This window comes from Pholcus phalangioides, unplaced genomic scaffold, assembly GCF_987345545.1.
Source record: "Pholcus phalangioides strain wild (caught in Gottingen) unplaced genomic scaffold, Ppha-v1.0 ptg000172l_1, whole genome shotgun sequence".
Classification (NCBI taxonomy): domain Eukaryota; kingdom Metazoa; phylum Arthropoda; class Arachnida; order Araneae; family Pholcidae; genus Pholcus; species Pholcus phalangioides.
In genome coordinates this window covers 7146545-7173570 of record NW_028301637.1, presented here as the reverse complement: position 1 = coordinate 7173570, position 27026 = coordinate 7146545, and the positions used below count along the sequence as shown (strand labels likewise).

Sequence of the window (27026 nt, the reverse complement as noted above, 5' to 3'; positions counted from 1 at the left end):
AAAAACGTAAATGGTAGTTCATGGGTTTTTTGAACCCATTTTGGAAAAACCCTTTCATTATAAAGGATTTTTTTTTCCCCAGCCATGGGTAAAGTATATGGATTTGGTTAACAAATGTTTTCGTGTATTAGTTGATATACATGCTAACATAACCTCCATTACCATAGAGCACAGCTCACACATACAATCAATACTCACATGCTCTGTGAAAATACGAATAGAAGTTATTAATCGTGCGCAAAAAACTCTTAGAATGTAAAAAAAAAACAAAAAAAATACAAAATACTTCAATATGATACGTGTAATGCATTGAATCCAACTCTAATTCAGGATGTGCAATGCATAATTTATACAGTAATGTTGTAAAAAAAAAGAGATGACCAATGATCTCTTCCATTCCTTAAGGTTTTTTTTATTGGTGATCAAATGAACAATCAGAAATTTGCATGTTCATATTATATGCCATCACAGATTATAGGCAGAGCATTATGGCAATTAAAAATTTTATATCTTGAATTTTGAGATTCAAGAAAATACAGGATGATTCGAGACCCTTTCAGACCCGAGCATTCATTTCTTAGGATTTTCAAAAGGTTTTTTGTATTTTTTAAACCAAAAAAAATTCATTAAAAACATAAATGTCAGCAAATATTTATTTTTAAAAATTTTCAAAAAAAAAATGGGGAAGAAATAATTTGCGTCATTTATATTTATTCAGCCCAAATGATGTAGGTATATTCATCTTCACATACAATTTTTTCCAAAATTTTATTACTAAATTTTATGTAATAAATCACGTTTTTCCTAGAGGCACTTCCTCGTAGAAACCATCTTAAAACACCTCCCAGAAAGTTCCCTGAAAAAAAATCCTGGTTCTAAGTATGATAACCATAGTTGTTGCGTTTGGTCAAATGAGACATATGGCAATGGGACTACTTTGTTTTTCTTTCCCACATAATCATGTTTTTTGGTTGTTTTTTTTTTTTTTTTTCAATTTTTTAAAACGGATTCCCCTTTGAGCTAAAATCTTTTTTTTTAATTTAGAAATAGCAAGGTGCTAGAATGCAACTGCCTAATGTGTATTATGAATAACAATACTTTTTATAGTCTAAGGTAAACTGAAGAGCCAAAAAAAACTGGCACAGGCATGCGTATGCAAATAAAGAGATATGGAACGAATCAGAGTAAGGCACTGCGGTCGGTCTATATAACACAACAAGTGTCTGGTAAAGTTGTTAGATCGGTTACTGCTGCTACAATGGCAGGTTATCGAGATTTAAGTGAGTTTGAACGTGGTGTTATAGTCGGCGCACGAGAGATGGGACATAGCATCTCCGAGGTAGCGATGAAATTTGGATTTTCACGTACGACTATTTTACGAGTGTACCGTGAATATCGGGAATCCGGTAAAAAATTAAATCTATGACATCGCTGCGGCCGGAAAAAGATCATGCAAGAACGGGACCAACGACGACTGACGAGAATCATTAAACGTGACAGACGTGCAACCCTTCCGCAAATTGCTGCAGATTTCAATGCTGGGCTATCAACAAGTGTCAGTGTGCGAACCATTCAACGAAACATCATCGATATGGGCTTTCGGAGCCGAAGGCCCACTCGTGTACCCTTGATGACTGCACGACACAAAGCTTTACGCCTCGCCTGGGCCCAACAACACAGACATTGGACTGTTGAGGACTGGAAACACGTTGCCTGGTCTGACGAGTCTCGGTTCCAATTGCTTCGAGCTGATGGACATGTACGGGTATGGAGACAACCTCATGAATCCATGGACCTTACATGTCAACAGGGGACTGTTCAAGCTGGTGGAGGCTCTGTGATGGTATGGGGCGTGTGCAGTTGATGTGATATGGGACCCCTGATATGTCTAGATACGACTCTGACAGGTGACAGGTACGTAAGCACCCTGTCTGATCACTTGCACCCATTCATGTCCATTGTGCATTCCGACGGACTTGCACAATTTCAGCAGGACAATGCGACACCCCACACGTCCAGAATTGCTAGTGGCTCCAGGAACACTCTTCTGACTTTAGACACTTCCGCTGGCCACCTAAATCCCCAGACATGAACATTATTGAACATATCTGGGATGCCTTGCAACGTGCTGTTCAGAAGAGATCTCCACCCCCTCTTACTCCTACGGATTTATGGACAGCCCTGCAGGATTCATGGTGTCAATTACCTCCAGCACTACTTCAGACATTAGTCGAGTCCATGCCACATCGTGTTGCGGCACTTCTGCGTGCTCGCGGGGGCCCTACACGATATTAGGCAGGTGTACCAGTTTTTTGGCTCTTCAGTGTACATTTGATGGAGCCCTTGTGAAAATCTTCCTGCTGAGGAACTGTGAATGTAGTCAGATAAAAGAAACTAATCATGAACTGAAGAAAGGAATTTTTTACCTCACACAGTCCTTTACTATCGGATCATTTAATCATTTTGGTCGCACCACTGTCATTTTCTGCACACGAGGGCTAATTAGACCGGGACCTACAATTTATTGCCGATTCCGAATGGCAGGCTTGTTTTTTTTAATACTCATCTAGAGGTTGGTGCTCTAATTTCTCGATGGGGGACTCCCTGCAGTAGCAATTTTTTCTGTGGTCATGTTGCCGTTTTTGTTTTACCCCTGTGTCAGGAAAGTTTTCTGACAAGGACGATCCGGGTATCGAACTCATGACACCTCTTAACATCCTTTGGTACTATAGGCAAGTATTTTATCGACCTGGGCTACCACGTTCCTTTTACTATCGGAAAGCGATTGCAAAAGCAGTGCTACACGTATATAGATTATGGTGCTTATTACGGCCCAGTTAGGACATTATGAACTGAATACAGAAATTTTTGTCAATAAAGAAGCCTTTGACCTCCTACATAGTCTTGCAGGTTGATAATGGTAACTTATAGGAAAAAATGAGTCTGATTATTTTGAAGCTAAGGTTGAACCAAGAAGAAAAACTTTTGAAAAAAAAAATGATAACACAAACCCGAGTCTTGATAGCTATAAGCAAATTTTCCCCATATTGTGATATTGGTTCGTTCCATACTTTGCAAAAACAATAGCAAAACCTGAACGATAATATTATCCATGATGCTAATTAGCAGTGCCTACTCTATATAGTTTCCAGATGCTGTGAAACAGTCACATAGAAGACATGGACTATACCTGTGCTTCATTTGGTAGATGTAATCATAATGTTGTCTCCAGTTACAGAGGGAAGCAATATAGATGATAATGCACATAACACGTGACTACTCAATTAAAATGACAGTGTTTTCAGAAGAGAAGGCGTTCCACATCATGGCATTAAGAAAAATTGACTTTGTAACTGTTATGCTATGCACAGGCAGAGATAGACCTGGAAGTCTAGGGGGCACGTTCATTATTGCTGGGGGGGGGGGGACACGACGATGATGTCAACTGATATAATTATTAGATCAGTTGACTCCACTTTTGATGCTGGGGGGGCCCCCCACATCTCCGCCCATGATGCTATGACATTTTCAATCCAATTATAAAGTTTCCATCATCTTCCTGCAACCGTAGCATCAACCAAAGACTTAACATATCCAGAAAAGAACCTCACATGACAGTTTTTTCACGAAAAAAACAAGAATGTAAGATATTTTCTCCACTGAAGATGCTGCTATTATGACAGACTATTCAATTTGCACACACTGTATTTCTTACATCACTTTTCTCAGTAGCGGCACACAAACTCATTTTATGAGTTCATCTTTCTAAAAGATCACAGTTGTAGTCAAAGTTGATTCAATACTGTTACTGTTTTACGGCATCTCGAAACTGCATAATTATTTATTAATCACCCTGTAAATTACACGGGCAGATATATGAATATAGGAGGGGATTTGTGTTAAACGGGCTTCAGCACAAGGCAGAAAGTTTGGGGAATGGCTGATCAAAAACAAAATAGACTAAAACGGGTGGAGGGCTGCCAACATTAAATTCAACTTTCAACTTTGCATGCAAAGGAGACTAAAACTACTTAGAGGCATCAGAATTCTGAACTACGGTACAACCATACATGAAGAAAGTTTCAAATCAAAAAAGGATGTACATATTACCATTGCTTCATTACCTTTCCAGCAGACATGTAGAAAGTTTTAGCTGCCGAATTTATGACATGATCTATTGCTTGCATCGAAAAATTGAATGTCATGAATTCACAAATTGGCCTCAAGCCAGCCTGAAAGAAATCGGACAGAAAAAAAAATACTTCAGTTAAATAAATTTAACAAAAATATTCAATAAGTGTGTCAAAATATCAATATCAACCTTTGATTGGTGCATCTAATCTGTGAGATAGAGCATCCATTTTTGGTACTAAAGGGTGGAGTTTACAGAGAGACAGTGGCGGATTACCGCACAGGCGCATGAGGCGCGCGCCTGGGGCCTCGGCAGAGCGGGGGGGGGCCTCCAAATAGTTGTGTGCTTCATCCTACATATGAATTTACATGCGCATCAACAAATCTCTTGAACTAAGTACAGTATCTGCTCTCCTTTTTTTTTTTTAACCGCAATTTTTTTTTTTTTTATGTATACTGTACGTATAAAGGGAAGAAAAATGGGAACTGAAAGAAAAGAACAATTTACAAGACGCAGCTCTCAAGGGCCAGTTCTTCCCCGACAAAGAATGAAGAGACATTGTAAAGCGATCATTCAGGGAGGGTCATTTTCAAACAGTATTTCCCTAAGGGCACAAGCAGGAGGAGGGGTGAGAACAGCAGGTCCTAATGTCTGTCCGAAATGAAAATTGGAGTGAAGGCATAAACAGATGTGCTAATGTGATATTAAATGTTTTTATGGGCGCCGATAATACGACAGCTTTGGTGTAAGCTTTTGTATACAGTATAATGGATGGCAAGATGGCTATCGGCAAGCGGCGACATCGACAGGAAGAGACACTCGTACTATTTAAAATGAATGTAGTAGAGCTCTTATTGTGATTTTGTCTCCCACTTGTTTGAATGAAATACTATAAGCTGGTTCAAACAACATATACATTTGCAATCTATGACTGGAACCATACGACCATATGAATAAAAAAAAATTTGGGGTTTGAAATGAATGCTGAATGACATGCATTCTGAATCACGTGATTTTTCTGTTTCTCTTTTAAACACTCCCTCCCCAGCTGAAAAAAATCAAGGGGGTTTCTTTTCCTTCTTTCTAAAAAAAGAGCTACATTTTTGGATTGGTCAAGGAGGCTTGGGTAGACAACATCTTTGTGTCAGACCGAAAAGTGTTTATTGTTAATGTAATTGTAATGTGTGTTATTGTAATGAAAAAAATTTTCATGCCGATCCTCAAGATTTCCTTTAGGATTTAGATTGCAGAATCTCCAAAAATAACGGTAAGCAAAACTAAAAATATATAAATTATCTGATAAATTTTTATTTGAGCATTTCAATTCAACTACAGTAGTCTCTCGAGAATTCGGTCGTGCTCTAATCCAGCACGTCCAGTAGTCCAGGATATTTATGTGGTGTGGTGTCACTTTTCTCCTGATGCCCTAACTCCTTAACACGTTCTAATATTTCTTAATTGCTGATCAAGTCCTGACTATGTCTTTGCACGAAATTTCATATATTATTTCAATGGGTTTCTTCAAAGTTAATCCAGCAATTTCGGTAAAATCTGGCACACCGTGGTCTAATACGTACCGGATTAGCGAGAGTCTACTGCAGGGGTCTTCAACCTTTGAGGCATAGCAGGCCATATTGAAACATTTTATAAAGTACGCGGGCCACAATGTTATACTGTGGCATTTTTCGTTATTAAACGAAACGGGGGGGGGGGAAGCATAACAGGGGCGTAGCCAGAAATTTCGTTCGGGGGGGGGGACCACTTTCATTTCGGGGGGGGGCCAAAGTGACAGAACAATGGATTTGGCCATCTTTTTCCCTTTTTTCGGTCATTTTCTCACATTTCGGGGGGGGGGGGGGGGGACCAGACCCCCAAGTCCCCCCCCCCCCCTGGCTACGCCCTTGGAGCATAATATAGAAGATTTTTATTCACTCTGAATACAAATAATACAAAGGCAAAGGCCACAACAGGCAGAGTGCCCAACGAGGTGGCTGAAAGAGAAAATAATAATAATTAATATAATAATAGTAAAAATAAAATAGAATAAACTCATTCTGAAATAATTTCTTTCATTAAATTTAATTCATTCTGAACTAATTTCTTCCATTAAAAATATAATTCTTATATTTACTCTGATATAATTTCTTCCCTCTATTCCCTCTATTGAAGAAATGTTTTTCTATTAAATATTATCAGTATCTTTATATCAAATCAAATATATTATATTTGAGATATTATCAAATCTTTATTAATCAGTAATATTAAATTACTAAAACTATGACGGATCTCCATTTTTGCCGTGTGGCTGAAGGCACCAGGACGGACATCTTAGATTACTAAAAATATGATGCAGAATTTTACTGTGATTTTTTTTTTTAATGGGAGTGTGATTATTTTTCATCTAGTACCAGAGAATATCATTATATTTCCTTATCTTATTATTGTGTTTATGGTTTTGGTGATGCAAAAATAAAAAAAAAGTTATGATTTTCATAATATTGTTCATTTTAGTGAACCATCTCGTTCTTATTAGGGCCAAAAGGGTGCAGTGGTGGATAAACGCAAATTTGTGGGTGGGGGCGGTGGTTGTGACCATGTGTTCAATTTTTCAGGACGGTTCTGATTTTTTTTGGAAAAAATTCTGAATTTTCCCCCTTTTTTAAGCAAATTTATTTTCTTGGTTTGTTATTCTGTCAAAAACGTAGAGAACATTTTTCCATTTAATTTTTCTGCTCTCGGGGAGGGGGGGGGGGTGACAGCCCCTACCTTTAATCCGCCCCTGATAGGGGGCCTCCAGATCAGGTTGCGCCTGGGGCCTCCCAAAATCATGATCCGCCACTGCAGAGAGAACCTAAAATTTTGTTTAAATTTGCAAGGAAATAAAAAAAGTCACTTAAAACTACAAATATAACCTTGTTTGAATGAAGAGTTTAAATTGATAAGCTTTCCTTTGAGCCTAAGCAAAAAATTTTAATTCTTAATCCCTGAGTTGGGCCTGAGCATGTTAGGATTTGGACTGCGTCCAACCAAAGGTCAATCAAACTTGGCATCTTCTGGTCAGAATAACACTGTTTAACACTAATAATGTTTCTGGAGAATAGAGATACCTCACTATTATTACATTAAAAAAAATTCACTCACCATAGCTGCACCAACAGCGATTCCTGCAAACCCCATCTGCATAGAAAAAAAAACATTAGAAGTTGAAGTTTACAGAGAATTTATTTCATGGTAGATCAGAGCTTGGTGAACCCAATGCACCAGGATGACTATAAAGTTATTACTGGCATGTAAAATTTCCTAAGTGTGATCAATAAATTTTAGTCTCTAACAGTAAAGGTTGACTGTTATCAGGAATTATAGGTGGCGTCCGAAATCCACTCTCGTGGCAGTAGTGTTTAAGAGTTGTTCGAATGAGGAGGTTATTGTCATGGCATCCACACCATGTTTTTTTGTATTGTAGTAGGCACTGTTATCTCTCCGATGTAATTTATGCTGGCCTTAAATAAATTACGTTCCAAACAGCGTGTGGCTACAAGTCTTATTAAAACACAATTTTTTTGGAATTTATGTTTGTATGATGACAATGATGTAGGAAAAACATTTTGGGATGGTTTTTGCAGGGATAAAAAAAAATGCTTGACTCCAAAAACATCTATTTTTCCTAATTTAGCTCTAGTCCTGTTTTACATCCATATATATAGCTCATTATCGATTTTCAAATAAAAATATATCTTATAGACTGCTAAGGCTGGATATGATTTCATTCCTAAAAAATATCCCACAGTAAACTACACCTATCTCTAAGAATAAAGTATGAAAAGTAGGTAAACTATAGTACTACCCAAATGTATGTGTCATCATTAATTAAGACTTAATGGCATGAGTCAAAAAAGAAAAAATCAAGGCAAAATTTCCCATTCTCTTGAGGAGGAAGAGAAGGGCGAAAGGGGGTAAATGTGTAGATTTTCTCTATTTTTCCATATAGCCTCATATTTTTGATGCAATTTGATAAGGAAACATTTCCATTCAAAGAACGCAACATCAAAAGGATTCACGATTCTCTCAAAGTGCATCTAATTAAAAAAAATAATCATTTTTAGGACGTAGATGCAGAGTGTTGTAAGTCAGGGTATTATTGTGGCAGTAAGAAACTGTAGTAGTAGAAAGAGAAGCATGGGAATTCAAACATTTACCATCTTCATTACGAAAAATAGAAACTAGATGGCAGAGCCAGCAAGAACATAAAAAAGCACACCTCAGGCAACATAAATGTATTAGAGCCACACACATACCACAGTCCTGCATGCACCGGTTCATTAGAAATTTAGTAGAATGTGTACGAGATGCATGTAGGGTTAAGTAGTAGTAAGAATAGGTAAGTAAGCCAATGATAAGCTAACAAGTAGGATTAAGAAACGTCCATATTAACTATGTACTACTACTACTAAACCAGACATGCACCTTGTCCATATTCCTCTATGGAACTTCTAACGAATTGGTACATGTTGGAATGTGTGTGTACATATAAGTGAACTTTCCATGACGTTTGTTTCTGTGTAATGCTTATTATGTATAGTTCTGCTATCTGCAATGAATTTTTTTAAACTATAAATTTTTCCTACCTTATAGTGAGTGAAGTGTAATGAATGAATAACTGTACCGTTGTGGGGCTGTTGCTCTCTCGGCAAGGCTTTTTAAAGGAGAGATCGGCTCGCATTTGCGACTTGAAATTAGGAACCACAGAAAACCAACTTCAGCCGATCACCACTGCGACGACTTTGGGGTTTGAACACAGATCCTCGTGAGTCCGTCACTATGACCAATCGACCACCACAGCGGCTATTTACTATGTACTACAAGTGCAAGCAGGAAGGGGTTTCTCAAGGAAGGGGTTTTCATCCTTTCTTTTCTGAAGGGGAGGGGATTAAACAACCAAATAACACTTTAATATAGGCTCAACTAATACTATATACAATTTGTATCTTGGAAGTCCCATGTCTGTATGTCCCATACATCTACACTGTAATTTTAGAAAACAAGGAAAATATACATGACATATTTTCATTACACATCAATCCATTTCGAATGAGAAAAAAGAAATTCAACTGTCAAGGAAATAACACTGTATGACAAAAATAAAAAAAAGACAAGACTAGGTTGTGATGGTGGTTTTACCTGGATTGTGGGAACTAACCTACTGAAGGACAAAATCAGTGTTCGCTTGATGACCCACTTTCATTTCAATGTAATATGGTCAGCTGCAGATGTTTGTATATTGTGAATTTTTTTTTTTTTTTTGCGAAACACATCAAATAATAATCATACAGTACTGACCTCTGTAATAGGGGTATCGATCACTCTTTTGTCGCCATATTTTTTCCATAAGCCTCTTGAAATCTGCAAAAATAGCTCAAGTTAAAAAAAATGGAGCCAATGACACCTCTGGAATAATACTAAAAGTTTTGAGAGCAATAAGACAGTTTTGATGAATTTAAGAGGAAAGAAAAACCTACAGCAATTACTAAATAAATAACTTGACTTGAAAAAATGCAGAAATATACAACAATGGAATTTGTTTTTAAATAATTAAAACAATTTATTTCTCATTGCTTACTTTGTAAGCTCCATCATACATAGCAACTTCTTCCCCAAGAATAAAGACTCTTTCATCTCTTTCCATTTCCTCATCCATTGCAGCATTAAGAGCATCTCTTACTGTGAGCTAAAAAAGAGACATAAAGAGAAAAAGTTATACGTAAAAGTATTTTTATCTTAAATATTATATACATGAATATATTCTAACAAAAATGGGATAAATAAATCGCAATAATGAACTCCTCTGGAAAGAACGTGATCCTTTACTATGATAAATCTCTCTGCAATAATATTTTCTGAGATCTTGAAAGCACTGTAGCAATTTTTTACATTTGTTTTTCATACATCTGGTTTAAAATTAGCACAATATATTTTTGAAACCTAGACCAGTTTTGTTCTGTTAAGGGCATCTAGTTACATCAATATTTTGTGACTGTATGTACATGCAGTGACATATTCACAGAGGGGCTTAGCGAGCTATAGCCCGGGGCGGCATATTTGAGGAAAAAATTACCAAGAAAACTGGTAGAATGGGAGAAAGCCTGCGAATTTGTACAGCCCACAATAAATCTGCCTTTGCCCAGAGAGCAATAGACTTGGTCAGTGTGTGACCAAACATGTGACCTGGAAAGTTTGTGAGTATGTTAGTGAGCAAAAGAGTAACCTAAAGAGCATAACATGCATATGAATAACATAAAGAGTGACCCGGAAAATGTGAATGAGGGTCTCTTGACCATCATCTGCAGAATTTGATGGGAAACTAATAATGTGAAAGTATGTATATTGAATAAGTAAAGCATATCAAGCATTTTATTTTGACAATTACAACTGAAACATAAATCAAAACTTGCAACCAAACTGCAACTTTCTCTTCTAATAAAATACTCCAGGTTGTTTTTTTAATCGTCTGACATTATCATTATTAAATAAAAACGAATATTTCACAAAAACACACATCAATTGAAAACAAAAATAAAATTGACTGCAATACACAAAAATTAACCAATTCAGCACAGAAAACAAAACTATGTTTGGCAAACGTGAACAAACTGAATGAAGCTTGAGCAATTGTGGCTGTTGTGATGGCACTAGTCAATGGACAAGTCCATTTTTGTAGGAAAAGAGTTCAGTGTTCCGTCATATTCAGTGCAGCTCTACTGAGTTTGGTGCTAAATGGACTGATGTTATATCACCACCCCGCAATTATTTAACCTTGTTGCCCTTATTGCTCTATTGCATAGTAACATTTTCATTCACAAATATTCGCCCTTAAAACAAAACCTAAAAATTGGCTCTCTACAGCTGGCGACTTCTGTGGCCATGCAGTTCGCAGGATTTCAGGGGTCTAGCCCTTGTTCTTCACCAGTCTTTTCTGAAAATTGCTGCCCTTCCAAACTTGCCATCCTGAGCTATAGTCCGCTAAGCCCTCTCCCCCTCCCATTCCTCATAAATACGCCTCCAGTTGTCACCTCCAAAGATGGACACATTTTCCATATTCAATAAGTAGTGATTTAAAAAAAAGAGTCAAAATAATAACCCATGCCTCTGAAAGCAATTATCAATGAATTAACACAATGATTAATATTGAAAGCATCACAAACCTGCGCACAGTTTACAGCTGTAGATGAGAACTGTTGATTTTTCAATATCTAAAAGTATATGAGAAAAAATATATTAACTTAAACAATAATTTTTAATAAATAACGACACAGAAATATAAGACCTTGTGATGTAAAGTTTATACTAAAGCCCCGTTAACCCAAATAGCTAAAAAAAATAAAGCCACTCCAAGAGGTACGCCAAATCCAACTTAAAAGAGTAAAAAAACGCTTTGTCAACAAAAAAACATAGACAAGTGGTGCCATAAACAGATCCAGAATGGGTAGAGAATTTTTTTCCTCCAGTGGCTCCGGCCAGAAAATAAGGAACAAAGTTAATGAGCAACCTAAAGCGTATGTGTGAGCAGGGAGTGACCAAAAGTGAAACTGAGAGTGAAGGATCAGGTCAGAGAGTGACCAAAAGAGTGATGGAGTGAAGAACCAGGTCAGTGATCCACCAAAAAGAGTGGCCTATAATGTGTGAGCATGGGAGTGACCAAAAGAGTGGCATAGAGAGACAAACATCAGGTTAGTGAGGTACCAAAAGAGTGACCTATAGTTGTGTGAACATGAAAGTAACCAAAGTGGTCAAGAAATTTAGACTAAAATGGAAAAAGGGTAGCAAACCAATAAATCGGCCTTTAAGGGCTCCCCATGCACTTGAGAGGCCCCAGGCAGAGCCGTCTTAAGAGTATCATGAGCCCCCGGGCCAAGCGATGTTTTTGAGGCCCTACCTGGAAAATTTTCGAAAATTTCAACCACTTCTCATTTTTGTGAGACCCATCTCCTTTTGAGGCCCCCGGGTGGGCCCATGCGTTAAGACGGCACAGCCCCCCAAGGGCTGCAGCCGGGTGTGCCGATTGCCCACGGTCCTGATCAGGGTAAATGGGATTAGCGCGATCTCAGTGAAGATTGTGTACAAACATGTAATGATCTCTAGAGGCATTTGCTACGATTTAAAAAAAAAAAAAATCTCACCTTGCTATGATTTTTAAAATGGCGTTGAAGAAGAGCTCTTTTCAGTCCTGTGTTCAAAAGGCTCCTCATGATGTCCATCGTCTGCTTAATTGTTATTTGTTCCGAATGTTTTGGTGGAAGCAGAAAATATTTGGATAAAAAGTAGATGATATGCCCTTCGAATGTACAGTTACAGTTACAGTTGAATTAAGCAGGGCTATCGGCTGCAGAGACCATTCCCTGGCTGGGAGAGAGAAATGTGAGGTAGGTAATAAAATAAAGAAAAATGAAAATTCAAAACAACAACAGTAGTAGATTACTACAAAAACAAAAAGAATGGAAATGGGATGATATGAAAAAGAAAATCTTCAGATCTAGGGGACGATGCTAGATCACTTTTGTGAGTTATGAGATGTAGTCCCAGGATGAGTGTGTGTTTAGGTTGGAAAGGACCTCAAAACCAGAAAGAAATGTTAAATAAATCTTTTACTTAACGAAATGAATTTTTCGAAATGACCAATCGATATACGGAGGTTGGACGCCATGAAGGTAGGCCAAGATTTAATGGGAGGAGAGGACGCAAAAAAGGATGGAATGCGATGACGCATGAAGCGGGAGCAGTTGAAAAGAAAATGGGTCGCAGTTTCCGGAAGTTGGCAGTGTGAACAGAGAGGGCTGTTAACTTTTTTGATGAAAAACAAGTAAGCATTAAGAGGCGCTCTATCACAGATTAACTTGTAAAAGAGGCGTTCAAATTTTGAATTAGAGAAGAGATGAGAAATCTGATTACAACAGTTGAAGAAAATTTGAAAATCAGGAATAGTGGAATTAAGCGAATCAGATGTATATTGACGAAATGAGAGTCGTAACATAGATCGTAGGTCCTCTGGATAAAGAGCCGGCGTGACGTAAGGACTGGGAGAGGAGGAAAGCGAACGAACATAACTGTCAATAGACTCGTTCAAATGTATCCCAGAATGTGCAGGGACCCAAATTAAAGAGATATGGCAGGTATAAGAACAAACCATTAGAAGTTGGGAATAAAGGAGGTGGATGACTGTGGGAGAGTGACTGGAGAATTCATTAATCGCATGAAGAACTGATTTAGCATCCGAAAAAAGGACCACGGGTTGGCCCCTGGTGGGGATAAATGATCTCAAGCCCATAGTGATAGCTAGAGCTTCTCCTGTAAATATAGAGGAGTGAGAGTGAATCCACCATGCTCTCATACTATTCGTAGAGGGACAAAAAGCACCGCAGACAACATTAGAATTTTTAGACGCATCAGTAGCGATGATGATCGTTGAACGGTCTAAAGATTTCAAGAAATTTTGAAAGAGGATGTTGATTATATTCTTATGTCTATGTTGTTGAAAATCCAGGTCATCAGTGACAACCGAAATTTTGTTCGAAATCCAAGGATAGAAAGAGTAGATTGGTCTGAGAGTTTGGGAGAACGAGAAATTAAGGAAACTGAAAAATTGGGAAAGTCTGATTTTCAGTTTGGGAGCAATATGTGAAAAAATTGAATTGAAGTTATCAGCACAGCCTTGAGTAGGAGAAGCAGCAGCCTGAATACATGCAATACCATTTCTAAGAAGAAGAATTTCCTCCAGAGTGGGGAGTGCTAAAATGGTACGCATCTTGAGTATTCTAGTAGAAAGTGGTAGGCCCAAGGTAGCTCTCATTGCAGAATGATACATAGTATCCAATTTCGAACGGTTAGTTTTAGCTGCATTTAACCATACTATGGAACCATATCCTAAAAGAGCTGAAATGATGTTAATGAAAATAGGTTTCACAATAGAACAAGGAATATTTCTGGAAAAATGATGAAGAGAACGACAAATATTGAGAGTGAAAGTGCAACGAGATCTGAGATGATTAATTTGTTTTTTCCAGATTAAAGAACGGTCTAAATAAATACCTAGGACTTTAAGGTAGGGATCAAACGGGATACTATTTCCATTGATTTGGAAATTCGGAACATATGAAGTGGGATTCCGAGATAAAATCGTAAAACGAGATTTCGAAAGCGAGATGGACAGACCACTGTCCTCCGCCCACCTTAGGATACAATTAATTGCAGACATCATACGAGCTTCCATATAGGCTTCACAGTTAGATTTATACATGATGAAAATATCATCTGCATACACAAAAAGTTTAATGTCGGGCGGTAAGTAGGTGACAATATCAAGAGTGAAGAGAGAAAATAAGATAGGAGACAATGTTGAGCCCTGTAATAATCCTGAACAAGGTGAAAACTTATTGGATGGGCAACCACGCCAGTGAATGAAATGATCCCGTCCACCCAAATAATTAGATAACCAAAGTAAAAAGCGACCATTCAAACCCATTCTCGCCAGTTTATGTAACAAAAAAGAGTGTTGGGTTGAATCATATGCTTTATTGATATCAAAAGCAAGAAGATAACAGGTCTTAGATTGGCGGAAGGCATCTGAGGTATAAGAAACAATATCTCTGAGACAGGCCTCGGCAGAGGTTTTTGGACGGAAGCCGTAGAAACAGTGCGGAAAAATTTTGAACCGTAGGCAAATCCAATTAAGACGAAACAGAATAATGCGTTCGAAAATTTTGTTTATGGAATTGATCAATGTGATAGGGCGAAAAGAACTCGGATGCGATGGGGATTTGCCAGGTTTTTGAATAAAAATAATTTTACCCTCTTTGAAAGAGTATGGAATTATGGCAGAAGCCCAAATCCTATTGAAGGCGGGCAAAAATTCCAAGCCTTTAGCAGGGAGATATTTAAAAGCGTGAAGAGGAATGTGATCAGGACCAGGTGCAGTAGATTTTCCGGATCTTATGGCTCTGCGAAGTTCCTGAAAAGAGAAATCCGCATCTAGACATTGTTGAAAACAATGGTGGGGACCAGTGAATTGATTCGGAGGAGGGAGGGAAATGTTTGGAAAATGAAAATTTTTTAGAATTGAAATCTGGTCCTCTGGACCCGTGAAGTCTCTGTGAGCAATGGAAAAAACTAGTCGGGAAGTATCAAAAGATTTCGAAGCCACATACCGGTTTCGCCTCAAAATAGAATAAACAGCTGAAGGGGGAGAATGGGGCTTAACTTCAAAAGCCAGAAGTTTAAGACGAAGAGTACGCAGATGACGACGAAATTTAGCAGCACTCTGTTTGTACAAGATCCAGTTTGAATTAGATGGCGAAGAACGGAACTTTCGAAAGTTACGTTTTTTTTCAATGAGAAGAGATCGACCATCCCTATCCATTTTGATACGAGGGAATTTTTTACGAGGTTTAAGCGAAGTGTGCTTTGAAATAGAAGAGCGTAAAAAAGTATACAAGTCGTCAAAATTATCGGACGATGGGATATTTTCCAAGTCCGAGATAATTGAAGGCCAATGGGAATGACGAACCATTGATGAAGTATTACAGTTTATCGGAATAGAAAGCTTGATTGGAAGGTGGTCACTGTTCAGAAGACTGTCAGTCGGAGACCAGGTTAGAGTCCGATGAACATTTGGGGAGCTGAAACAAAAATCTAAAAATGAGTTGGTATTGGCACTATAGTAAGTAGGGCAGGTAGGAATGGTGAAGCAAATATTATTTTGAAGATACCAGTTGTGAAGGGCAATACCAGCTGAAGAATTTACATTGCCACAAAAGTTCACATTTTTAGAATTAAAGTCACCCAACATAATATAATCGCAAGTCAAAGATATCACGTGGTTCAAAGGATCAATGTCAAAAGGGCCATCAGGACGGTAAATATTTGCAAGGCATAATGGATGATTATTTATAAAAATTTTAACACAGAGAATTTCAAAAGATACATCATTAGTGTCCCAAATGAGTTGAGATGAAAAATCGGACCTGATAGCTGTAATTAAACCACCACCGGAAGAATATGTTCTATCAGAACGGTATATATGGAAACCCGGAATAAAAAAGGATTGGTAATTAGAATTGAGCCAACTTTCCTGGATGCAAATGATGTCAAATTGATGAATAATATTACGAAATAAATTAAATTTGGAACGAATGCCACGACAGTTCCACTGCAAAATATTTAATCTTTGACTTAAAGACATGAAAAATAAAAATAAAGGCAGGACCAGCTTGGAATTCTGACAACAAAAGGCAATAAAAAAAAAGTGGCATGCATATGAATAAGAAAACTAATTAGGTATTACCTTTGGGAGGATAAAAACCCCCTAGAGCTCCGCCTGTCAGAAGACTCGAGGAATAGGAAGAGGATGGATCATTTTTATTTTTTTTTCTCGGCAACGTCCTGTCGTCCACCGTGGGACGGAGAGAGTCAATAACAGTCTTGATTACATCAGGCATAAGAGCAGACAAACAGTTCGAGACTGTTTCTTGTAGTTGAATTGACATTTCATTCAACAAAGCTTCTTTGATCTTTGTGATCTCACTCTGGATTAAACTGTGAATTTCTAATTTCAAAGATGCCAAGTCAACAGGAATCGTGGACATACTAGCTTTACTAGCATATGATTGAGGATGGTTAGGACGACACGCAACCCTGGCCTCTTGAAGAGTGACATGATTATTTGCCTTAAATTCGAGCACTTTACATTCAAAGATATACGACACACATGATTTGTCCATTGGATCATGATCACCAGCACAGTTGACACATGATCTAGGATTTGAACAATCTGAGGAGCTATGAGCACCCCCACAGGATCGACAGACTGGACCAGAGGCCCGACAATGGACTTGTCGATGATTCAATTTGAAGCACCTGGAGCATTGAAATGGCCGGTCAATGAAAAGGTTCGGTCTATGTATGGTGAACCATATTTTGAGAACTGAAGGTAAATTCACTCCCAAAATAGTAGCAAGCACTGACGTGGACGCTTCACCATTTCTTGCAAATCTTCTTAGACTCAAAAGGGTGATGTTATTTTCGCGAATTTCCTCGGCCAAGTCCGCAAGAGTTTCAGAGGTAGGAATATTCCGCAGGAGGAATTTCGAGGTAATGTTATCAGTAAGCAAAATAGCTTTGACTGGAATATCTAGGATCCTAGGTATCGATAAGGCTTCGGTCGCCGCTTTTTGTGAAGAGGTCGCAATTATGAGTTCATTACCACGAGTGAAACGGACGTCTAAGATCTGGGAGGTGTCTGAAAAATAATTTAATAAGCTTTTTTTCAAGTCCCTCGGTCGAGATCTCGGAATAGCTTGAGCACCCGACAGCTTGACAGTGAAGCATTTAATTTCATTACACGCACAGGCTAATAAGTCTACATCACTAATATTTGAAGACCACGTGTTGACAGGCAGAGCCCTATTAGGGTTCGCAAAACCATTAGAGGGAGCATCATTATTAATTTCCATGTCGATATTGTTATCACTCAAGTTAGCTATAAGAGAGTTGGAACTACATACCAAATCCGCCGTCTCGACGATAAAACGAGGATTAAATAAATAACCAAAAAAACAACGAAAAAATTACCGTGACGAACAATATGAAGAAAGGGAAGGAGGGGAAAGAAAATTACAGAAAGGAAAGATTATCCTTTTTCTAACACAAACGCAAAAAACAAACTAGCGCTACAAAAGTCGACGCGGAAACCGGATTACGAAGAAGCAGCCGATCACCCCGCCACTCTGTCCCCCTTCGAATGTATATTTACGTCTGCTCGAAACATTTCGTTGCCACTCCGAGTAGAGGAAATTTTCATCGGAAATTTCAGGTTTCGATTTCTTCGCCAAGTTTTTCCTTTCAATCAGCGTTCACTAATTTGACCATATTTTTTTCAGAAAAATACAGGTAACTGCCAATTATATCCAAGAAGGTTACTGAAGACGACAAATCATCGAGCTTATATTACTGGAGGGAGTATGACGCCTGAGGTCTTCGCCTTGGCAGTGTTGAGAACGGTGTCCCCAAACATTCGTCGGAAGATCACGTGACTCGTGAAAGTTGGGAACCACAGAAAACTTTCTGTGTGGTTCAAAACTTCAAAGCGCAAATGCGAGCCGATCGCCCCGTTAAAAAGTCTCGCCACAGGGAGCAACAGTCCTACAAACAGTACAAATATTCAGTCATTACACTTCACTCCACTTCTGAGATATAGATGGCAGCACTAAAAACCATACACAATACTAGATACGCACGCAGACTGTTAGGTACACAAACTTACACTTCCGGCACAACTCACTAGGTAGTAAATTGCCCATGGCGATAGACCTGAGTTGTACTCGGCTTGAAAAAAAAAAAGAAAAAGACTCGATGAAAACACACAATCCCCCGTTATTTTCTTACGGCATCCACAGGAATTTAAAACAATAAATGAAAGAAATAATTTCGCCAGCATCGATGAGATAATTCCAGAATGAATGAAGAAAAATATTCTAGAATTAATGAAAGAGATAATTTCAGCATTAATGAAGTGATAATTCCAAAATTAATGAAAGAGATAATTCTAGAATTAATGGGATATAATTTCAGAATCAATGAAAGAAATAATTCCAACATTAATAAAAGAAATAATTCCAACATTAATAAAAGAAATAATTCCAACATTAATAAAAGAAATAATTCCAACATTAATAAAAGAAATAATTCCAACATTAATAAAAGAAATAATTCCAACATTAATAAAAGAAATAATTCCAACATTAATAAAAGAAATAATTCCAGAATTGATGAAAGAAATTTTTCGGCATTAACGACAGAAATTATTTATCATCATCTCTAAAAGAAAAAGAAATCATTTCTAGAGAGAAAATTGGCGGGAAACGAAGCGCTATAGTAAATCACAGTGACATCCAGTCTTCTGTATATCTTGGATTAAAGTATAATTCATGAGAAAAAGTTAAACATGATAAATATAGCCGCCTCCCGATTCCCTCCTCAAATGACCGGCCTGGTGATGGGTATTTGTTATTTCAGTGTTTTTTTCCATAAAATACTGTAAATTATAAGTGAGGAAAGTTTTTATCCTTGATTTCGAAAAAGAGTTAAAACTTACGAAGGCTTCGTTTTAATAACGGGACATTTTTGTAAGAATGTCGGGATGTCGGAAAACCCCCCACCGTCGCCAAAGTGGTAGTCAGCTGAAGTTGGTTTACTGTGGTTCCCAACTTCGAGTCGCGTTGACTTCCCGTTAAAATGTCTCGTCACAGACAACAACAGGACCACAACGGTGTAATTATTCAACCTTAGGCCTTGATTAGTGCGAGCCGGGGTTCCACTGCGAAATAAAAGCTCAACAAACCCCCTTCTCAAATAACTAAGCATTAGTGCGTATAAGTCATGACTGGAATAAAAGCATAGGAGTGTGGCGAAACCTTGTGCGCCTAGCACAATTTGATGGCGACAATAACAATACTACTCTCATGTCCATAAATTGAGGATAATGCCAGCTCCGGCAAATAAAGGTTCAGAAACAAAACAAACGTTACTTATTCATAAAGCCCATTTATTAAACAAAAGATAAAGAACAAAAACGATGGTGTACGTATGATACCATTCATAAAAACTACGATTTTTGCTCCCTGGAGCAATTGTAAAAAATATCTCCTTTACAAAAACTTACTATTACATGGTTGGTATGATGGTTAATATATTGTATGTCTCCCATGCGATGAAATACAGTCCGTACAACGCCTAGGCATGCTGAGTATCAAATTATCGATCTGATCTTGGGGAAGATCACTCCACTCAGCAAGCAATGCTCTCCGAAGTTCCGGTACACATGTAGGAGGTGGTTGACGGGCTGCAACTCGTCGGCCAAGCATGTCACACACATGCTCTATCGGATTCAAGTCAGGTGAGAATGCTGGCCATTCCATACGGGTTATATCCTCAGATTCAAGGTTTACGATGTTTGCTCGGTGAGGACGGGCGTTGTCATCCATAAGTACTCATCGTACTCAGCATGATTGAGGCTATTGTCACGTTGCGCACGACCTCAGCTGTTTGTTTGGTGAAACTTAGCCGCTTGTCAATTATGATGCCAATGTACTTATTGTGATTGACAGGGAAGATGGGAGTTCCCTGAACTGTGATGTATGCATTAACGGTAAGGTCTCATTTATTCGTGACCCACATGAAAACTGTTTTTGCGGCATTTAGTTGAACCCGACTTCGTAGACACCCCGGGTCAACCTGTCCCACAAGTTTGCATGGGGATTTTTCAACCCCACAGAGGGCACTGTCATCAGCATAAAATGCTGTGAGACCCTTAGGAGATACCGGAAAATCGTTTACGTGAAAGTTGTGGAGAATCGGGCCCAGGACGCTTCCTTGCGAGGATGGTTGTCATTAATCTGTACTCGAATGTCCACGAGGAGAGATAATGTCTCACAAATTTAATTGTACTATATGGCATATTCATGCGAGCTCTTCGTACCAAACTTTATCGAAAGATTTCTGGAGGTCAAAATAGGCTATTGCTACGGCGTCTCTGGAATTAAAAGCTTTCTCTAGAGTCTAGACACTCTATGAATCTAAGAAGTTGGGTCGTTGTAGAATGCTGACTACGGAAGCCGTGTTGTTCAGGCCCAATGACTTTGTGTTCTTCAGTGTATTTATTGATGCGAACCGCTACTATTCTTTCAAAAACTTTACCTAAGGCCAGGCCAATACCTTCTAAAGCAGAAGGTGTTGATTTAAGTGGCCTCCATTGCGGTTCTACATCACTCAAGTTATCCGCGGCACATTCTCAGATTATTTAATTGATCCGCGGCATATACGGATCACTTGAGTGATGCGTGGCACATTTCCAGCGCACTTAAGCGGCCCGGACACATTTCCAGATCACTTGGATCCGCGAAACATTTAGAGATCACAAATATTGTTCTGTAGGGCACTTATCAATAGCGGGGGGGGGGGGAATGTTCACCTCAAGTGCCACAAACTATCGAAAGGTTTTTCTCGTTTTTGGCGCACCGAGTATAAGATGCCATTAAAAATATTTCATATTTTCATAAAGGGTGGTTGATGACGTAAGCATTATCCAAACTCCCATCGAGCCCTTGTCATCAACAGGCAGCAAATCGGAAACCCCCCCCCCCTCCCATCGATGCTGACGTATTACTTGAACGGCCACTTATTTACAAATCACGACAAAAAAAATCTTCTTTTTATTTTCAAGCCGAGCACAACTCAGGTCTATCGCCATGGGCAATTTATTACCTAGTGAGTTGTGCCGGGAGTGTAAATATGTGTACCTAACAGTCTGAATGCGCATCTACCAGACCAGACCAGAATTGAACCTTAAGCCGATTCCCAGCCCGCGAGGGCCAACTGCCGGCATAAAAACTGGCCAAGAAGGCCTGTGAAGAAGAAAATGTGTACATGTTTGTAGATAGATATGTGTTTGCATGAATGTGTAGTGTATGTAAAAAGAACTGGTCAAATTGGTGAAAAGTCATGGTCTGGCTATAAGCAGGCAAATGTCATCACAGAAGCAGGCAAATGTCATCACAGTTCACAGAAGCAGGCAAATGTCATCACAGTTCACAGAAGCAGGCAAATGTCATCACAGTTCACAGAAGCAGGTCACACAATCTGCAGCTAGCAACATATATTCGAAGAGGAATGGGGAAAACATCACATGGGAGTCGTGACGCAAAAACCCCAGCTGTAACATCAAAAATGCAATACAGGTAATGAAGTTCTGTTTCAACTCAGTGCATCAGAAATTAATGGGGATTTACTATTGACAAATTTTATGTAGGAAAACAATCCAAAGTTCAAAAAGAGTCTTCTCGCTCTTTTTTTTTACACCTTTTTCAAATGTACATCATATGCAGGTCAAGTTCAATATGCAAGTTCAATTGGGAAATATATGTGTATATACAAAATTCAATAATGAGAAGATACAAATCGAATAGATGCGAATAAACGTCAAAAGTGGATAGATACATAAAATGTAAGTAATGTGAGTATATACAATTGAATGAGAGAATTTATGTATTAAAATAGTATGTATACAATGAGATTTGTAGAAGAAAGCATCTTTACAAATTCTCCCATGTAAGGCGCCCAATTTGTTTGGGCCTCCTATATTTCCTTAAGCAGTCAGCATCATAGTCAACAATTTCCCTCAGATGTTCGAATTGGGAACTAAACATTCGCTCGAATTGATCATTGTTTAATTTCTTAATGTATGTGAATATGTGAGGTATGTCCAAGTCTTGTCTGATGTTTATTCCGCGAACAAACCAAGGGGCTCCAACAAATCTTCTGAGTATTTTGTTCTGCATAGTCTGTAGTTTTTTGATATTCGTTTTACAAGCATGCGCCCAAGCTGGCGAAGCATAGAGTAGAGTAGGTCTTATTATGGATTTAAAAAGAATAATTTTGTTCTTTAATGAAAGTTTTGCCTGAGGAAATGTGATGCGATTGAGCATACCCATAATTCTATTAGATTTGTTTATTACATGATCAATGTGTGAAGAGAAAGATAGATTTTTGTTGAGGATACAGCCCAAGTATTTTATTTGTCTAACAGGGCTTAAAGATTGTGTACCAATTTGAAGTCGTCTGTCCGGTATTTTACGACGTCTAGTGAACCATAAAAATTTGCATTTGTCACTATTCAGTTGGATGGCAGATTGATCACACCAATATTCTATTTCATCCATGGTTTCTTGTAAATTATTGAAGGCCTGATTTGCATCCCTGCTGCTGCACAAAACTGCACAGTCGTCTGCAAATAAAGATATTATGCCATTTTGGGGACAAGGTATGTCATTAATGTATAGCAGGAACAGTTGTGGCCCCAACACACTGCCCTGAGGCACAGAGGCATGAATTTGTTTTATTGAAGAAAGTGTATTTTGAATTTTTACTTGAAAAGTTCGACCTAAAAGATAGTGATAGAAGAATATGATCATATACGGAGGCATATTTAAGTCAATGAGTTTGGAAAGCAATGTAGCATAATCACAACGGTCAAATGCTTTTGCTATGTCTAAGAATGATGCAGCCACAAAATCAAAATTGTTAAAAGCTTCATTTATGAACTCTGAGACTCTAACCAGCTGTGTCACACAAGAGTGATCAGGCCGAAACCCGTGCTGTTCGGGTCTAATTAAATGATTTTCATTGATGAATTGTGTAAGTCTATTTGCGACAATCTTTTCAAAGATTTTACTCCAGTTGCTCAGTAAACTTATTGGTCTGAAGTTTTGTGCCATAACAGTCTGAATGCGCATCTAGTGTTGTGTATGATTTTTAAGTGCTGCCATCTATATCTCAGAAGTGAAGTGTAATGACTGAATATTTGTACTGTTTGTCGGACTGTTGCTCTCTGTGGCGAGACTTTTTGACGGGGAGATCGGCTCGCATTTGCGAATTTAAGTTGCGACAAAAAAAAAAAAAAAAAAAAAAAACTGCTTAGGGTAGAGCAATAAACTAACCAGACGGTGGGAACATAAGCGAAGAGACGAATTCTTCTTTTTTTTTGTTTTTTTTAATGGCTCTGTTGCAGTTGAGAAAAATTACTGTGGCAATGGGTTTTGTTTTGGTCACGTTAGTAGCGCCATCTGTTTGATAGAAATGGCGTTATCAAGGGGATTCGAGCAGCCACCTTCTTTTTTCAGTTTCCGAATCTAGTAATCCTAAAAGTAATATAACCGACTAGTCTGTGTGAACAACCCATCATAAGTGATGGGAGACGGATCGTTATTTTTTTTGCTTTTTTTTAGCGGTACCGCATTAGTATAGTTCGGTATTAGTTTCGAAAATTTATTGCGATGGCCGTTTAGTATAGTGGCGTCATCTGTTGTTGAAATTGGGAAAATTGACGTTCTGAGTGCGCCCAAGCCTTTTTGTTTTCGAATCTACTGATCCTGGGAACGGGGTTCCCAAACTGTGATCCTCCAGAGATTTCTAGGTGCGGCGGGAAGAGATTGGAAAAAAACAGGCGATTCCGCTTATAACGCTTCTCAAAAAAACAGTCACGAAAAAGCGTTGTAAGCGGGAAAACGCTCTAAACGGGAAATATTAATGAGAATTAGAGCTGGGACTACGAAAATAAATTGCAAAGGGGCCGTTCAAGTAATACTTAAGCAAAGTTTTATCCGTTTTTGACCCCACCCTTCCCCCTTGTCAGCAAAATTTCGTCATCAGCTCTGCCCCTCTTATTGGTGGGATCAGAGACGTACACGGGCTGAGGGGCTCTCGTATCCCCCCCCCCCCCCCGACGATTAAAAATTTAATTTTTTAATGCAAAAAAAAATTTTTTTTTATTAAAATTTCGGAAAATAATACTTTTATGTGTTATTATAATCAATTTCTGTTAATTTCAATGTTATTTGAAGGCCATGAACTCGAAATTTATCTTTAATAAATTTATTAAAGAAAAAATTAATTCATTGCGACCCACCCTCTAAGCCATATAATGATAAATCACATAAAGACCCTTGGCCCGCTGACCAAATATGGCCCTGGGGGTTTTCTGATGCGGCCTGCCCTCCTCAAAACTAATTTTGTAAAAATGAACTAAGCGGCACATTTACAAATCGCTTAAGCGGCCCGTGGCACATTTTCAGATCGCTTAAATGACCCGGGACACCGTTCCAGAACACTTAAGAGATTCGTGCCACATTTAGAGATCCCTTGAGTGACATGCAGCATAGCTTTAGAGCACTTAAGTGACCCCCAGTGCGGTTCTACATCACTCAAGCTATCCGTGGCACATTCTCAGATTATTTATGTGTGTGATCCACGGCATATAATTATGGATCACTTGAGTGATGCGTGGCACAGTTCCAGAGTTTTTGAGCGGCCCGGACGCATTTCCAGATCAATTGGATCCACGAAACATTAAGAGATCACTAAAGTGGTTCTGTAGGGCACTTGTCAATAGGGGGGAATGTTACTTCAAGTGCCCACAAACTATCGAAAGGTTTTTCTCGTTTTTGACGCACCCCAAGTAAGATGGCAGTAAAAAAATTTCATATTTTCATAAAGGGTGGTTGATGTCGTAAGCATTATCCAAACTCCCCCGTCATCAAAACGCAGCAAAACGGAAACCCCTCCCCCCATCGATGCGGACGTAATACTTGAATGGCTCTAAGCGGAATCGACTATGAATCATTTTTTTTTTATGTTCAAAAATTCACATTTATTCTAGGATAAAGCGGATCAAATATCATAGGTTTCGTTTCTGTATTAAACCGCATTTATCTAACCAGCTGAGGAAAAATTCCTCTCCGGGATGGGCCAACCAGCACCTCCTAGAGATAGAGGGCCTCTGCACTGTTTGCCATAAACGTCATTTAGACTACCTAGCAAGTTTACCACATTTTGAAACACAGCATCCTATTTCGTTTCTTCTTGTTTTGGCGTAGAATCTTCCTGATTGGCTCACAAATGCCGCATAGTGATTGGATGGGGGTGGGGGGAATTGAAATCTAAAATTCTGAGCCCGATAATTTCTTTTCCTCACAACAATGATACCGACATGAGCAGGGAATTTTTTTCCCTGACTATTCTGAGGGAAAATAGACTACTTACTGATGTCACAAGCAGAGTGCGGAGGCCTTCTATCTCTAGGAGGTGCTGGGCCAACCCCTTATATAGCAGAAAGCCTCCAGGCGAAGTTTTGACGTCACTGAAGTCGTCCATTTCACCTGTAGCCATTGGATATAGCAGTCCGACGTATGCAAAATCTTTAACTTTTTCCAGTAGCCCTATATTGTTCCGGATAATTTCTCAAAAGTCCTTGAAGTGATCAGAGGAGGAAATAATTTTCACAGGACGTCACAGATTTATTTACAGGCAGCTACTTACAACTATTTACAAGCAGCAGTTTTTCGAAAATACGCTCACATTGAGCAAAGTCCAACAACTCACTCCTCTCTTGTGATCGCCTCACTATTTGTAGGTATGGTAGAATCATGTTTTTTTCCGTTCATATTAATATAGACCTAATATTCTTTAATAACAGAACGAAAGGTAAGACTTTTTCAGGGGCAAAGAATGCAATGACCTGCATACACTCTTTTCCTTATTGAAATAAGCTACTGCCACGCCTAATAACACTAAAAATGATATTAGAGGGCTTTAAATTGAAAACCTCCTTTCACAATCAATAATATTCTAAAGGGGAAAAAAATTGAATTTTAATCAAAAAATTCCAAAATACCTGCTGAGAAAGAAAAGAATTTCTTTTGGAAAAAAATTGTGGCACAGTGTGATGGAGCCTTTCACAACCACAAGATCAGGATCCCTAGGCTGGGATCTTTGGGGTGGGGCAGTTCAGACATTTTAAGTGGCTTTCTATATTCAATTTATAGCGTGAGGAAACAAAAAATGAGTTGTCCCGGGCAGATTTCTCGCAGGTAAAACACGTTTGCATCTGGCCTCCAAGGAAAGACCTCTTTTTTGCAGGAATAACCCAGACAGTTTAATGATTTTAGTAAATAAAAGAGTGTGTAGTTCAAAAATGTATAAATTTTGTCCAGGTTATTGATCACATTTTTTGGAGATTAAATGAGAAAAATCAAAACTTTTATCCTTATTTGTAGCTAAATTCTGTTTATTAATTTGTTTTTCGTTTCTTAAATTATAAGAAAACAACAGAAAAAAAAGAAGCCATTTTGTGCCGTCGCGAAATAGCTTTATTGAGACTTAGAAACCACCACCAACCTGCTGAGGAAATATTTTTTTGCGAAAACTTTTTTCAGCAAAGCCACTGCCCTTCAAAGAGTTAACACCAATAAAAAAATGCAAGTATAAATCAATTTAACAGTAGAATAAAGATAAAAAA

General features: G+C 38.4%; 1 protein-coding gene across 4 annotated transcripts in view; it reads right to left on the bottom strand.

Moving 5' to 3' along the window:
* Positions 1 to 17908, bottom strand: part of LOC149063645 (pyruvate dehydrogenase E1 component subunit beta, mitochondrial-like) — a 39625-nt gene extending 21717 nt beyond the window's left edge. Inside the window, exons 1-7 of one of the 4 annotated variants that reach the window (XM_089255917.1) lie at positions 17750 to 17908; positions 12307 to 12529; positions 11332 to 11379; positions 9750 to 9857; positions 9470 to 9532; positions 7274 to 7309; positions 4125 to 4232 (exon numbers count right to left, since the gene is read on the bottom strand). In XM_089255917.1, coding sequence (XP_089112043.1) covers positions 4125 to 4232; positions 7274 to 7309; positions 9470 to 9532; positions 9750 to 9857; positions 11332 to 11379; positions 12307 to 12384 — 441 coding nt within the window. In that variant the 5' untranslated portion in view covers positions 12385 to 12529; positions 17750 to 17908. Of the gene's footprint in view, positions 1 to 4124; positions 4233 to 7273; positions 7310 to 9469; positions 9533 to 9749; positions 9858 to 11331; positions 11380 to 12306; positions 12530 to 16463 lie in introns of those variants that run through there. The other 3 variants (XM_089255916.1, XM_089255918.1, XM_089255915.1) reach the window with 3 other exon arrangements.
* Positions 17909 to 27026: the final 9118 nt, after the last annotated feature.